Raw genomic sequence first — 12,866 nt, 5'->3', positions numbered from 1 at the left:
CGCAGACCCTGGGCCCTAGTCAGGTGCCCTATCAAGTGCTGGCCCTCTATAACAGCACTAGGGAGCTGCTGGAGGAGTTGGGACGGGACCGACATCAGAGCTGTGGCCAGGACAACACCGAGACCGAATACTACGCTAAAGAGATACACAAGTTCAACATGATCCAGGGCTTCCCTGAAAACAGTAAGTGACCGTATGGAGACAGATTATAGTAACACTTGATAGTGGCCAGCGCTGATAACAGTAATCTAGAGAGCAAGCTGACTGACGAATGCCAAAGCCTTTCCTCACAATTCCCCAAACAGTTTCAGGACTTTTCAAAGTCTGAATGTGTTATATAATGTAACGTTAATGTTGTTAAAGTGTTACCAGGCAGGCTCCGCTCACGTTACACCAGTGCACTGGTCACTTCTCAGGAAATATACGATCAGTCCTGCTAATAAATGGAGCGGCTTGACATCTGAAAACCATTTCTCACGGTTTGTCTGGTCTGTTCGTTCACCGAAGGGTCAGTGCAAAAGGATCTGCACCAATTTTCCATGCGTCTCTGGGTCCTGTCCAAGTCCAGACGGGCCCCAGATTATTTGAGGACACAGTCAGTTGGGTGAATGTCTTCCTAGTTTAGCACTAGACAACTAGACAAGCCGTTCAAAGATCAGACAAGAGTGCGAGAGGTGATTGTGGACAACGGTGAGCTCGGGAGAGTGACCAGTCGGGACTTTGTCTGAAACCATGTGCTAGTAGAACTATATAGTATGTCATCCTTGAAATGTGAAAATGTAAAGATGATTTGGGGAACCCTCTGGAAAACCTCTAAATGAACTTCAATGTGTATTTCAAGACCTTAAAATAAGGGTTCCAAAAGGGCAGTGATTTTTTTTTGGGGGGGTTCTCCAAAGAACCTTTTATTCAACAGTTCTAATTTTTCAAACATTTTAATAGTCTAAAGAACTCTTTTCCACTGTAAAGTGTTTGAAAAGGTTCCATGGATGTTAAAGGTTCTTCATGGAACCAGTAACCGATGGAACCTTTGGGTTCCATTTGGAATGTTCCTCAGAGAACTGCTGGTTTTGAAGACGATTCTGAAGTCTGAATCAAATATCTCTTTATTTTTAATGTTTAACCATTTTTTTTAAAACTCCCACTTGACGAGCAGCGCTTTCCTTCAAGCGTTGATGTATTTCTTGTTGACATATTGAAGAGCTCGTCTCTTTTTGTTATTAGTTGATGTCACAGCTGTGCACTATGATTTGCTGCTCGCTGTCGGTTGTTGGCGGCAGGTGGTATTGCATTCTTATTCCAGAGAGCGTTTGATTGGACAAGAGATGTCATGTGCCTGTGAGTGCACGATGAGTCACCAAATGTTTTTTTTTTTTCTCAATAAAGAATGTTTTTATGCACATGGGTTAGTTTTGCCAACTTTTAGGAATATAAAGACAAACTCAAAGCTACAGACATGGAGTAAATACTAGGATTATTAAATTCAACTAAAACTAAAACCATAAAGTATTTTTGTTACTTAAAAATAAAACAAACGTTAACTGAAACAAAATAAAATGTAATTTTTTTTTTACATATGTTATTTCAGCTAGTAGCCAAGGCAACATTTCTTGTTTTTATTTAGTTTAACTTTATATATACCAGAAAACTAAAACAAAAATTGTGTATACATTTAAAAAAACAAAATAAAAACCCCTGGTTTCACACACTAAAATGCATGTTTGAGCTGTTTTAACTGAAAGCAACTTACACTGATATATATTAAAATATGTCAGTGCCATAATTTTGTCTCAAGATGCACACCAGTTTTTTTTTTTGTTTTTTTTAGGGTATGTTTAAGCTACTTAAATGTCCTAATTGAACTAATTCCTAATCCTGGCTTAAGCCCTGTCTGTGAAACCAGGCTTATAATTAATAAAAATGACAAAAACACAACAAAATGATGAATTAAAAATAAAATAGAAAAAAAAATGCAAATTTAAATTATTAATAAAAACTACATTAAAAAAATGCTGGGCTAAAAACAAACCAAGTTGGGTTAACTATGGACAAACCCAGCAGTTGGGTTAAATGTTTGATCAACCTGCTTGGTAGTTTTATTTAACTCAACTATTGCTTGCTTAAAATGAACCCAAAATATGTTTAATAAATGAACATTTATTAATGTTTAAGTTTAATGAGTAATAATTAAACAATAAATGTTCACCTTTCGATTATTATTGTTGCCTCTAGTAATTATGTGTCTGACTTTTAATTTCCAACATATTTTGGGTTGATTTTAAGCCAGACATATAGTCATTTTAAACAATAATGAAAACTACCCAGCAGGTTGGACAAACATTTAACCCAACTGCTGGGTTAAAACAACCCAACCGCTGGGTTTGTCCATTTCCAACCCAACTTGGGTTATTTTTAACCCAGCATTTTTTCAGAGTGTACAAAAGGATCTCAGTGATACTAAAATAACTCATCATTTGTCTGTAAGCAGTTTTCTTTTTCTTCATCTATGTGTCAGTGTCGATATGCTTTCGGAAATGTCAGTGATTGCGTCATATAAATGCATATTTAAGTGCCTCATATTAAAGGAATATCTCCCCACACCACTATGGCAAACGCTCAGCGTGTCATTTATAAATAAGCTCCCTCTGGAGCCTTCGTCCCGCAGCACAAACAGAGGAATTTTAGCACCGGAGCGGGAAGACGCGCTCTTTCCTTTCCATCAAGCAGTGTTCAGTTTGAGTAAACGCAGTACGGGAGAGTGTGGGTAGAGTAATGTATATTCACGTTCCATTCACATCAGCTAAACTAATGGCTTTTTCTTGCCCGGTCGGGACGAGCGGGTTCATCTGCGCGTCATGCGTTTGTTGAAGCAGCAGTGCACCAGCAGGTTGTGTTTTCTTATCGGCTCTGTGTCTATATTTGCATCCAAAATGACTGAATGACATCACTGGAAAGCATTTTTGCCATTCCAGACCTGTTTGTCCATTAACCAGGAGTCGAGCGAGATAAAGACACACTCGTCCCAGCCGTGCACCTGCGTCCAGCCTCGTGTCCGCTGATCGCTAACTAACAAAACCCTGGCTTGAACTGCCATCGTCACGAGAAACTTTCCAGAAAATGCTGTTTGTTGACAGAGGAACACCCAGTTAGCAGATGGTGAGCGTCTTTTGGTGAACACTATCTGGCTTTTGGAAATCAGGCTGTATCTGCCAGAGAGCGATGGACGCGGATCAGAGCTGCAGAAAGCGGCACTTCTGATATGTTTAATAGTAAGAAGGTGATGTCATTTCCAAGCACAACAGAGATCACATTCGCTGGCCAAAACACACAAACACGCACACTTTTTTCCGTCTCTCATTTGGCGGTCACGTGAGGGGTCGAGTCAGCGGCAGGCTTTTGTGCATTATCTCATCCTGGAGTCTGCGGCCGGTGTCATTTATTTGAGGGATTCCACATTCGCCGCGCCGCTCGCGCAGAGACGCTTGAAATAACCGAGCGCGGGAGTCAAACAGTCACTTAGCCTGGGTCACGGCCTATTATACAGCTCTAGATAAATGCACGCAGAATACTTACTGCATGACCTCATTTCACTTTAGACTCGCCATTTGGAGGCAGAACAAAGGCACCACAGGACCTGAAAGAAAGCACAATGCTCTTCAAAGATGGTGTGTTTTGGTCAGCCTTTGATTTGCATTCAATCCGCTGTGATGTCTGAAGTGATTTAACCCGTACAGTTCTGCACTGTTCAGCAGGCCGTTGAACATCACAGGCTCATTCTTCGGTGAGGGGAACTCCTGACCTCTTGACATCTTGAAAAATGAAATTCTTCAAAATATGCTTACTAGATTAGATATATCACCAACCTTCAAGTGGATTTTTGGTATCAATTTTTGGATAAACCTTGGCATAAGCAGTTTATTGACTACTAATATTAACCAGTATGCTAATGGTGCCTAATAAAGCTCCTCTCTCTGATCAGGATGTACAAATCCTCAAATGGATCACATTTGTGATCTTCAGACTGAGTTTTTATAGTGCAAACTATAAGCACAACAAGGATTTTCCATTGACCTTTGGATTATAGCAGTGTATTAGCTCTGTGGCTAACTAATTATGATTTTTACCTGTTTTGCTCATCACGATAATCTTCACAAATGAAGTCTAAATACAATTGGCAGAAGTCAAAAGATAAATGTAGGCTACAAATAAACTACACCACAGTCACATGACTTCAACGTCACCATCATTAAGCCTTCAACAAACAAAACATGGTCCCTGATAAGGGTTCACTGCACTCTTTTTGGGGTATTTGAGTTATTTTTGATAAAATTCAGGTGGTTTATATGAGCATCTTTTTGGATATTTTTTTTTTTTCTCTGTGGTATATTTGACCTCTACAGTTTGGATAAAAGTTTAAAGACTAAGTAATTTCTGATAAATTTGCACAGTCAGACTTTAGATTAGGGCACAATTCTCTTGATTAACTATTAACTACAACTTTTGCCTCAATAAACTCCTCTAAATACTCCTTATTAATAGTTAGTTATGCAGTTAAGTTTAGGTATTGGGTATGATTAAATGATGTAGAATAAGGTCATACAGAATAAGGCATTAATATGTGCTATAAGTAATAAACATCCAACATCCTAGTAATATGCGTGGTAATAAACAACTAGTTAATAGGGAGAATTGAACCCTAAACTAAAGTGTTACCATATATATATATATATAATATGATGTTTTTGCATTCTTATAACATCAGTTGGAATACTGAAATACTGAAATAAATCTACAAGTTGGAAAGTTTGATTTAGAAAAGTTTGCGAATATATAAACACAGCGAGGCTGTGAAAGCGACGATGAGTAGATGAGTTTATCTGTTCGGCTGTTCACAATAAAAGCTGTTCAGAATAACACGTGGAAATCTCTTGTGTTCACCAGCACAGACCTTACTTCAGGCTTGTAACCAAAATCCCACTGACTTCAGGACGATGGAACCGGAAGAGCTAAAATTCAACTCGTTTCCATGTTTTCCAACCTCATTCTGCTGAGGTGTGCACTTACATCTTAAACAATTATACGAAGAACTATAAGAACTCTTATGAAAAGTTCAAGGTTTGACGCTATTAAAGTCAATAATTGTCTATACTGTAAGTAAGAAATAAGCATGTTGTCCTAAGCAGTAAGATACAGTGACAAACAATTTGTCCACACCATATGTGACAAAATCAATCAAAAATGACAGCCAATCAGAAGAGCGTGTGGGCGGGCTCTCTCTGCAAATGCACGGCACTCGCAAGGAAACAGAAAAGTACATAACCAAATTCATGAATATTTTACCATTTAATCAATATTAAAAATACAAACAATCTTTGTCATAGAATACACGCATTTGTCCACAGTTTGAACGTTCTTGTTTCCATTTGAGGTGAATTATCCACTGTTGTTTTCAGTACGACTACAAATGGGAGCACTAAATGACATTCAAAGTCACATTAGAAGCTTTTAGCATTAAATAAAGCACATAAACATTTCCCCAGATTATCATTGCCATACTTTGTGTTGTTGTTCCAGCCATGACGTCACAAAAAAAAGAAAAAAAAACCCGCATCTGGTTAGGACAAAAACTCTGATTAAAATGGAAAAGATACCTTTTATTGCCTGTTGCGGCATCAGGTCGAGTATGTTTAGGACACGGTGTTATTGCCACAGCTAAAGTGTGACTACATTCAACAGCACAACCTCAAGAGACGTAATAAACTGATTTAGTGGCATCCTTCTGCTAGAAGATCTAGTTCTGACAACAGAAAGACGTCACAGTGTCAGTTTCGGAGGCCTCCTCGCCTCCATTTCCTCTGACGTTCGTCAGCACTGCCCTCATTACATCCATGGCTTTCTCAGGAACTCTGGATCATGTCACCTGGCAGGAGAGGAAGGACGTCTCCGACACCGGATGCAGTATCTGAGCTGGGACGCCTCCGGTTCACTCCGTATAAGGTCCATGTTTAGAGTCAAACCAACGAGAGCACCTCAAAAATGACTGGCCTGTTTCTGAGATCACGTTGGGAAGTGAAATCGAATGAGATGGATTGGTGGAACAATGCGCTGAAGTAATAAAAGTCAAACTCTGTCCAGAAGCCTCGAGGTCAAACGTACAGTCACTCTATTGACCCATATCGGATCACTCGAAACTAATCTTTGTATTTGACTTCATTCATTGCAAACAATCCCTGTACTTCCATTCATGGAACAAATGAGCTACACACTAGAGCCTTGGCGAAAATCAGCCATAATGTGAAATCCACCTAAAACACTGCAGTAGGAAAAATGAGATCATCTAGAAGGAAACCAAAGAGTTGATTAGAATTTCAAATCTCAGAGTGGGGCTTTCCACCTTCATGAGAAGGTTACGGAGAGACGCCAGGCACGTGGAAATTCAAAATAGCTGTCTGCTTTTCAGCATTGAATCAATTATAAGCATATATTGCCAACTTATTGGATTGATTTTTTTACTGTCTGGCAGCGTTCAGACTGGAGGAACTAGCTTGGTTACTTGTGCGCAAAATTGGAATGTCACATAAAACATTTGCAAATAAAGCAGTGTTTCCAACCCAGTGTTTTTAAGAGAGCAAAATCGTCACTTTCTGGGAAGCAGATGCAAAATATCAGTAATAAAAGTGGAAGTTGCTGCAATCGGGCTCTTTTTCCCTCCATCATAAATGAGTTTGTCTCGGAGCGTCAGACGAAACACAATAAACGCTGTCATGTTCTCTTGGGTTCGGATGCTGGTGTTTGGGAACACAATCGTGCGAGACGCTTCTGGAGGGAATCAAACCAAATCATTCTGATGACAGCGTTTCAGAACCAACATTTGAGATGCTGTGATGCCATTGGTCCGCTCGTTAGTCCAGTTATCCAATCACAGCCTCTGCTGAGGCAAATTCACATGAGTTTATTGTTGCGCATCGAGGGATTTATTAAAGTGGTGAAAATCAGGTTTTTAATGTTGTTTTATGTCTATGTGGTGTTTTTAATATGTCAAACCATATGCAAATTCATAAGTCAACACCATTTCTGAGTTTGAAATTACATCACAAACTACCTTAACCAATCAGGTCACGAGGTGGGCAGGCTCTAGCATATCATTACTGCGCTCCAGTCTCAAGAGAATCAGGTTATCCTGGTATATTTTTTTTCTGCTGATATGAAAAATCATGTACATTTTAGCAATATAGCATGTGAATTATGTATATGACGTATATTACGATGTTTTGATGAACTATATGCCTTTCTTTATTGGTGATTAAGTTGTTCAAAGCATTTCTGAGGATGCTGATTGTTAGAAGGCAGCTGTCTGACTCTGAGATGGCGAATGGGAACATGGTTTGTGTAACATTAGCAACACATTATTAGCTGTTTGATAACGTAGTCAAGCCAAAGGACACATAACCCATTGACGTTGTAGTGAGCGATACATAAAACGCATTACCGTTCTTGTAGACGAGCCTGTATAACTCACTTTTCCTCTTCTTCTGAACCAGTTTCTGGTTCAATGTGGCTGAATTAAACTAGTATATCCACTTGCCATTGTGCAGCGTTTGCTACTGTAAAGTTGACCGAGTGGATCTCTGAGCTTGTGCGAGTGAGTGGAGGCGGGGCTAATTAGCATATTCATGAATCTACGCATACTAAATGAAGCAAGGATGTAGAGTTGCATTCAACCTATTTTAAAGCATGCATTTTTTTTTTAATATGTCATATTGTTGATCAAAGATGAGTTTTAGTGGATAAAATGATTGACTAAAGTGGGACTTTAATTGAGCACATACTCTTTTATGCACATCTTGGCATTTCCATCCAGCATTTTTTTTAAATGCAATGTGCCAAAATTCACATTAAAATAGGTAAATGGGTAACATAGCTACTGAAGGATCAACTGGTGCACAAAACCGAACTGTACTGATCTTCAAAATCAAGAAAAGAAAAGAGTGTAAAAGACTGAGGCTTGCATAAGCGTGTGGTTTTCAGGAGGTCCAGAGCTGTATGAACGCCGTGTCTGGCCAGATCTGCACCGCAGCAGCCCAGCTGGCATAATCTGCTCATATTATATAAATATTCCACATCTGACTCACCATCCAGCCAGTCAAGACTTTAATGGATTGCTAATGGATTGTGGTCTGTCATCAGTGAGCACAGACTTCGAGCGTTAGACGTTAGACAAAGCAGAAGAAACGTTTTACAGTTGCTTTTCTGTTTATTCTTAAGAGCATTTTAATAGTGTTAAAATAAATACTCAAATAAAAGCTGATTATATTACACATTTGTGTGTGTATGTGATATTATGAGTCACAATTAAATTTAAAATCAACTGAAATCACACGAGTTTGCCACATGTTTGCTTTAGAAACAATTTCCCCTCAGAAATTGCTAGTAAATTTCACAATTAATCAAAGAACTCAGAAACTGCTAGTAAATTCAATCAAAATTAATCAAAGAAATGCCAAAGTAAGACATTGAAATAAACGTGAAGTCTTTGTTATAATTAAAACTCTGGAAATTGAAGAGCCCAAATACTTACAAGCATTTAATGTGAATGACATGAAACTGAGGGCTTCTGTAGTTTTCAGTTCAGGATTTCTGAACTTTGGCTCTTGTAAACACTTGATTCAGATCAGATGAAACTGTATATGGGCCGAGAGCTGTGCTTCCATGAACTGACCTCTGACCTCTTGTGTTGCAGATGACCTTCCCTACTGCCCTAAGGGCATAACATCAAAAGTTTTCCGCTTCAACGTCTCCAGCATGGAGAAGAACGCGACCAACCTGTTCCGGGCAGAATTCCGTGCCCTGCGGGTGCCGAACTCCAGCGCCAAGAGAAACGAGCAGCGCATCGAACTCTATCAGGTGTGGATCAGACGCTCTGTCACATCAACCCTGTCGAGCCTGAAAAACAGTCACAAAAATCTAGTTTTTCTAGTCTATATGGCTCATACAGTCTGATATAGTGAGAATATGGAGGGGAAAAAATAAAGCAAAAATTTTAAATTTGGTGCATTTACATGGAAAAATAGTAAGATGAAATTCTGATGCTTGTAAATCAATGAGATCTTTATAACAGTATAGCAGATACTTACATTAAATGCATATAAATATCAATATCTGCCACTAATGTGTCTTAGTATGATATTTAAATGCTTAGTTTTATGATCAAAGCTCTGTAGTTTTAAAACATGATGTCAATGATGATTGAGAGATGAACAATAAACCTTCAGCAAGAGATGATGATCATATTCATGATTTTTCTATAAAATGATGTCTGGATAATCAAGTAAACCGAAGCTGCTTCAGTCCAGTTGAAATATTACTAACAATATCAAAGATATTCTTACGTTTACTTGATAAAATCAGTGCAGAAAAACACGAGCTGAAGGAGGACATTTGTACAATTATGCTAAAAGATCTTTATCTTGATGAAAAAGTCTAAACTATCGATCAGACGACAGAAGAACAGGTTTATCAGATCTTCTTGATCATTTAGAGACCTTAGAAATGTGTATCAAACATGGTTAAGACTTGCATAATTATGTGGAATGGATTTAACGGAGCTGAGCGTTCGACACTCTTATTGGTAGCTGAAAGTATTATGAAGCCAGAAATATTTTAGGCTGGGTTGCATGATATTTTGACTGATGGGATTTACGGAGCTTTCTGCAGATCCTAATGGGCAAAGCCATGACTCCACACTGGAGCAGTTTACAGCTGGATACTTTTGGTTTTTGTCAGATGTTTTGAAGACTTCAACATCATTCTTTTCTTTCAGGAGGAGATGTCAATCTGTGTTTCTCACTGGAGAAAAAAAGAGTTTAAAGGCTCAGTTTAGGTCACATGCAAACACGGGTACACCAACACACACTTGTGAACTTTCTATTCATTAAAGAATCCTGAAAAATAAAATGCATCAGTTTCCATAAATATTTAACTGTTTTCAACATTGATAATAATCATAAATGTTTCTAGAGCAGCAAATCATCATATCAGAATGATTTCTGAAGGATCATGTGACACTGAAGACTGGAGGAATGATGCTGAAAATTCAGCTTTGATCACAGGAATAAATTACACTTTACTATATATTCACATAGAAAACAGTTATTTTATATTCTAATAATATTTCACTGTTTTACTGTATTTTTGATCAAATAAATGCAGCTTTGTTGAGTGTCTTTTAAAAACAAACAAAATACTTTTACATTAATTTTACATCCAATTCTTGTTTTTTTTATATATACATATCTCAATGACACGTCAGTCATTTCATATAGTCTCATGATCTCAGATGAGCAGTTGATACAGTGTCTTTAGAAGCGTTTCAGTGTGTCCTGTAGAACAAACACAGACACAGAGAGAGATGATGGCACTGCACTGGATTCAGATCGAGCGCAGCGTTTTACGGGCCTGATCTGTTTTCCAGGTGCTGATGGATTACACAGAAGAACATTTGCACAATTGCAACTGAACAAAAGAAGCTTTCTGAGAAACTCAGAGCTTTACTTTCACATGCCGATGCTTCTAACCGCAATATAAAACCCTGCGACTTGCAGGCCTGAGAGCAGTTATATAACAGATTTACTCCATTGGTGAGTATGTATTCTATAGGTGTTGTATTTTCAGTCCGTTTCCTCCCGCGAGAGCCTGAGAGCCCTGATCGGGTTCCAGCATTTCCTGTAAAGGAGACGTCGGTCTCCGGCCTCCTGTCAGAAGCTGCTGTACCCCACAGGAGAGCGCGGCCGGGGCCAGAGGGGCGTGAAGCGAGTGTTTCGCCCCCACACGCTGGCCTGGGGCTGCTTGGCAGGGGCCGGTGCTCTGGCGTGGGCCGCTCAAGTGCTCTCCGAGGACATCCGCCCCCAGCCGCAGTCTCACAGGATGCTAGATTAGGTCCTCCAACCTACTTATCCCAGCCTGTGTTTTATGGGCCAAGTTGTTGTGGGGCCTCCGTGTGTATGCTGATTTTATCTGGCAGACTGGAGCGTTAGACAGTGAGAAGGGTCTTCTGATTTTATACTGAGAGTCAAGAACCCTGAATAGAACTGAACCTTTCAAATTTGCCTTGATCTTTCTAGTGCTTTTTTTAAAACATGCAAAAAAAATTAACATTATAAGTGAACCTCAAGGAACATCATAAAATAAAATGACCCATTTACGTGTACTTTTGTAAGAAATTAAATGACTCGTGATTTCAACTACAGGGCTCTATTCGCATTTTTAGGAGCAGAGTTAAAAACATTTGCGAGTACCTTCTGATCAATGACTGACAGAACTGAACTTTTCCATTACAGTTTTAGAGGCCAAGCTCTGAAGGTGTGATGCACCTATTGTATCTTTTGGTCGTCTTCTTCTTCTTCTTCTGCACAGGGAGTCTATGGCAGCCCACAGAACCGCTTGTGGAAAAGTTATGAATTTTGGCACACTGATAGAGGACCATCTCAACATTAACTACAGCAAATTTAGTGTCTTTTTTTTAATGCATTGCATATCATTACGAAACTTGGTCATGAGCACGATGCCCTGAAGGAGACAGAAGTTTTGAGATATTTATATGCTCATAACTTTTGATGTGGTTGGCTTATTTTCATAGGAAGCATCTCGTTAGATTCCCGAATCCTTGTTGAGTCCAACGATACATAACATGCTAGGTTTCACCTTATGGTTTGTGCAATAGTACGATTTAGTGTTAAAACAACATTCGCGAATATCTTCAAAACTGTTAGTCTGATCAAGACTAAAACCACCGTAGGGAATTTGGAAACAGGTCACTGGCTATACACTGATGCCCACATGCCAACATTTTCATAGTAAGTGAAGCAAAGTCGTGCATGGGTCATTTTTGTATATAACTCCTAAACAAAATGAGATATTTTCACCAAATTTGACATTTATGGACACACTCTGAGGACACATAAAAAAAAAAAAAAAGTGTTGGGATTGAGCCTGTTGGTGGCACTATAACTGAACAAAATATTAAATTGCCACTAACTACAATAAAATATATGAAATAAAATGCTATATTTTACCAACAATTTTACTTCTTGCTTGCTTCTTTGTATTTTTAATTGAAATTCTTAAATTTAAATATATACATTTGTTACAATTTAATTTAAAGAATGAAATCAATTAGAATAAGACAACGGGCTGTGATATGAATGACATGAAAGGTGTGAGCAGCGTCATTAAAATAATAACCCCCATCAGAATGTCATGACTGACCAATCAGAATCAAGCATTTCTGAGATCTGTGTAAATAAATTAATTCAATATTGAAAGGTATAAATGGAAGCCCATTTCTGCCACATAACAAGAAAAAGCATGCTTTGGTAGATCATAATTATGGGATGAAATGTCACAATTATGACATAAAAAGGTAAAATTATGAGATAAAGTCAATTATGCCATAGTAACGCTTAGTTATGAGATTAATAAATCTCAATTCTGAGAAAAAAGTAAATGAATTTTTCAAAATTTACATCATTTTTTTTCCCATGTCATATTTATGATATTTTAATGTCATAATTTCGGCTTTTAAACTCATTTTATAACTAACCGTATCTTTATTATTATTTACGAAAGTGATTTATTTTTTGCCGTTTTTGCCTTTATTGTGGTAGGACCATATGTAGAGACGAAGCAAAGTGGGAAAGACAGAGAGGGATGGGACTGTGAGCCGGGATTCAAACTTGGGTATTTGTCAACCCTATATGTTGGTGCTGCCCACGAGGCTATTGGCACTGACTCAAACTTCCTAAATCTGTCCCTTATGAGTTTCTGTTTAAGATGCTGCCTATGTAGACAGCAGGGCAACTCATGGGGTT

The 12,866-nt window shown here is 38.5% G+C and overlaps 1 protein-coding gene across 2 annotated transcripts in view; it reads left to right on the top strand.

The window, feature by feature from the left end:
• Positions 1–12,866, top strand: part of tgfb3 (transforming growth factor, beta 3) — a 28,331-nt gene that overhangs the window by 462 nt on the left and 15,003 nt on the right. For both annotated transcript variants that reach the window (XM_067368543.1, XM_067368544.1), the window contains exons 1-2: positions 1–183; positions 8,741–8,904. The exon at positions 1–183 is cut by the window's left edge and continues 462 nt beyond it. In XM_067368543.1, the coding sequence (XP_067224644.1) occupies positions 1–183; positions 8,741–8,904 (347 nt within the window). The remainder of the gene's footprint in view (positions 184–8,740; positions 8,905–12,866) is intronic.

Source organism: Chanodichthys erythropterus, chromosome 18 (genome assembly GCF_024489055.1).
Source record: "Chanodichthys erythropterus isolate Z2021 chromosome 18, ASM2448905v1, whole genome shotgun sequence".
In the NCBI taxonomy this organism is placed as follows: domain Eukaryota; kingdom Metazoa; phylum Chordata; class Actinopteri; order Cypriniformes; family Xenocyprididae; genus Chanodichthys; species Chanodichthys erythropterus.
This window is presented reverse-complemented; position numbering and strand designations above follow the sequence as displayed.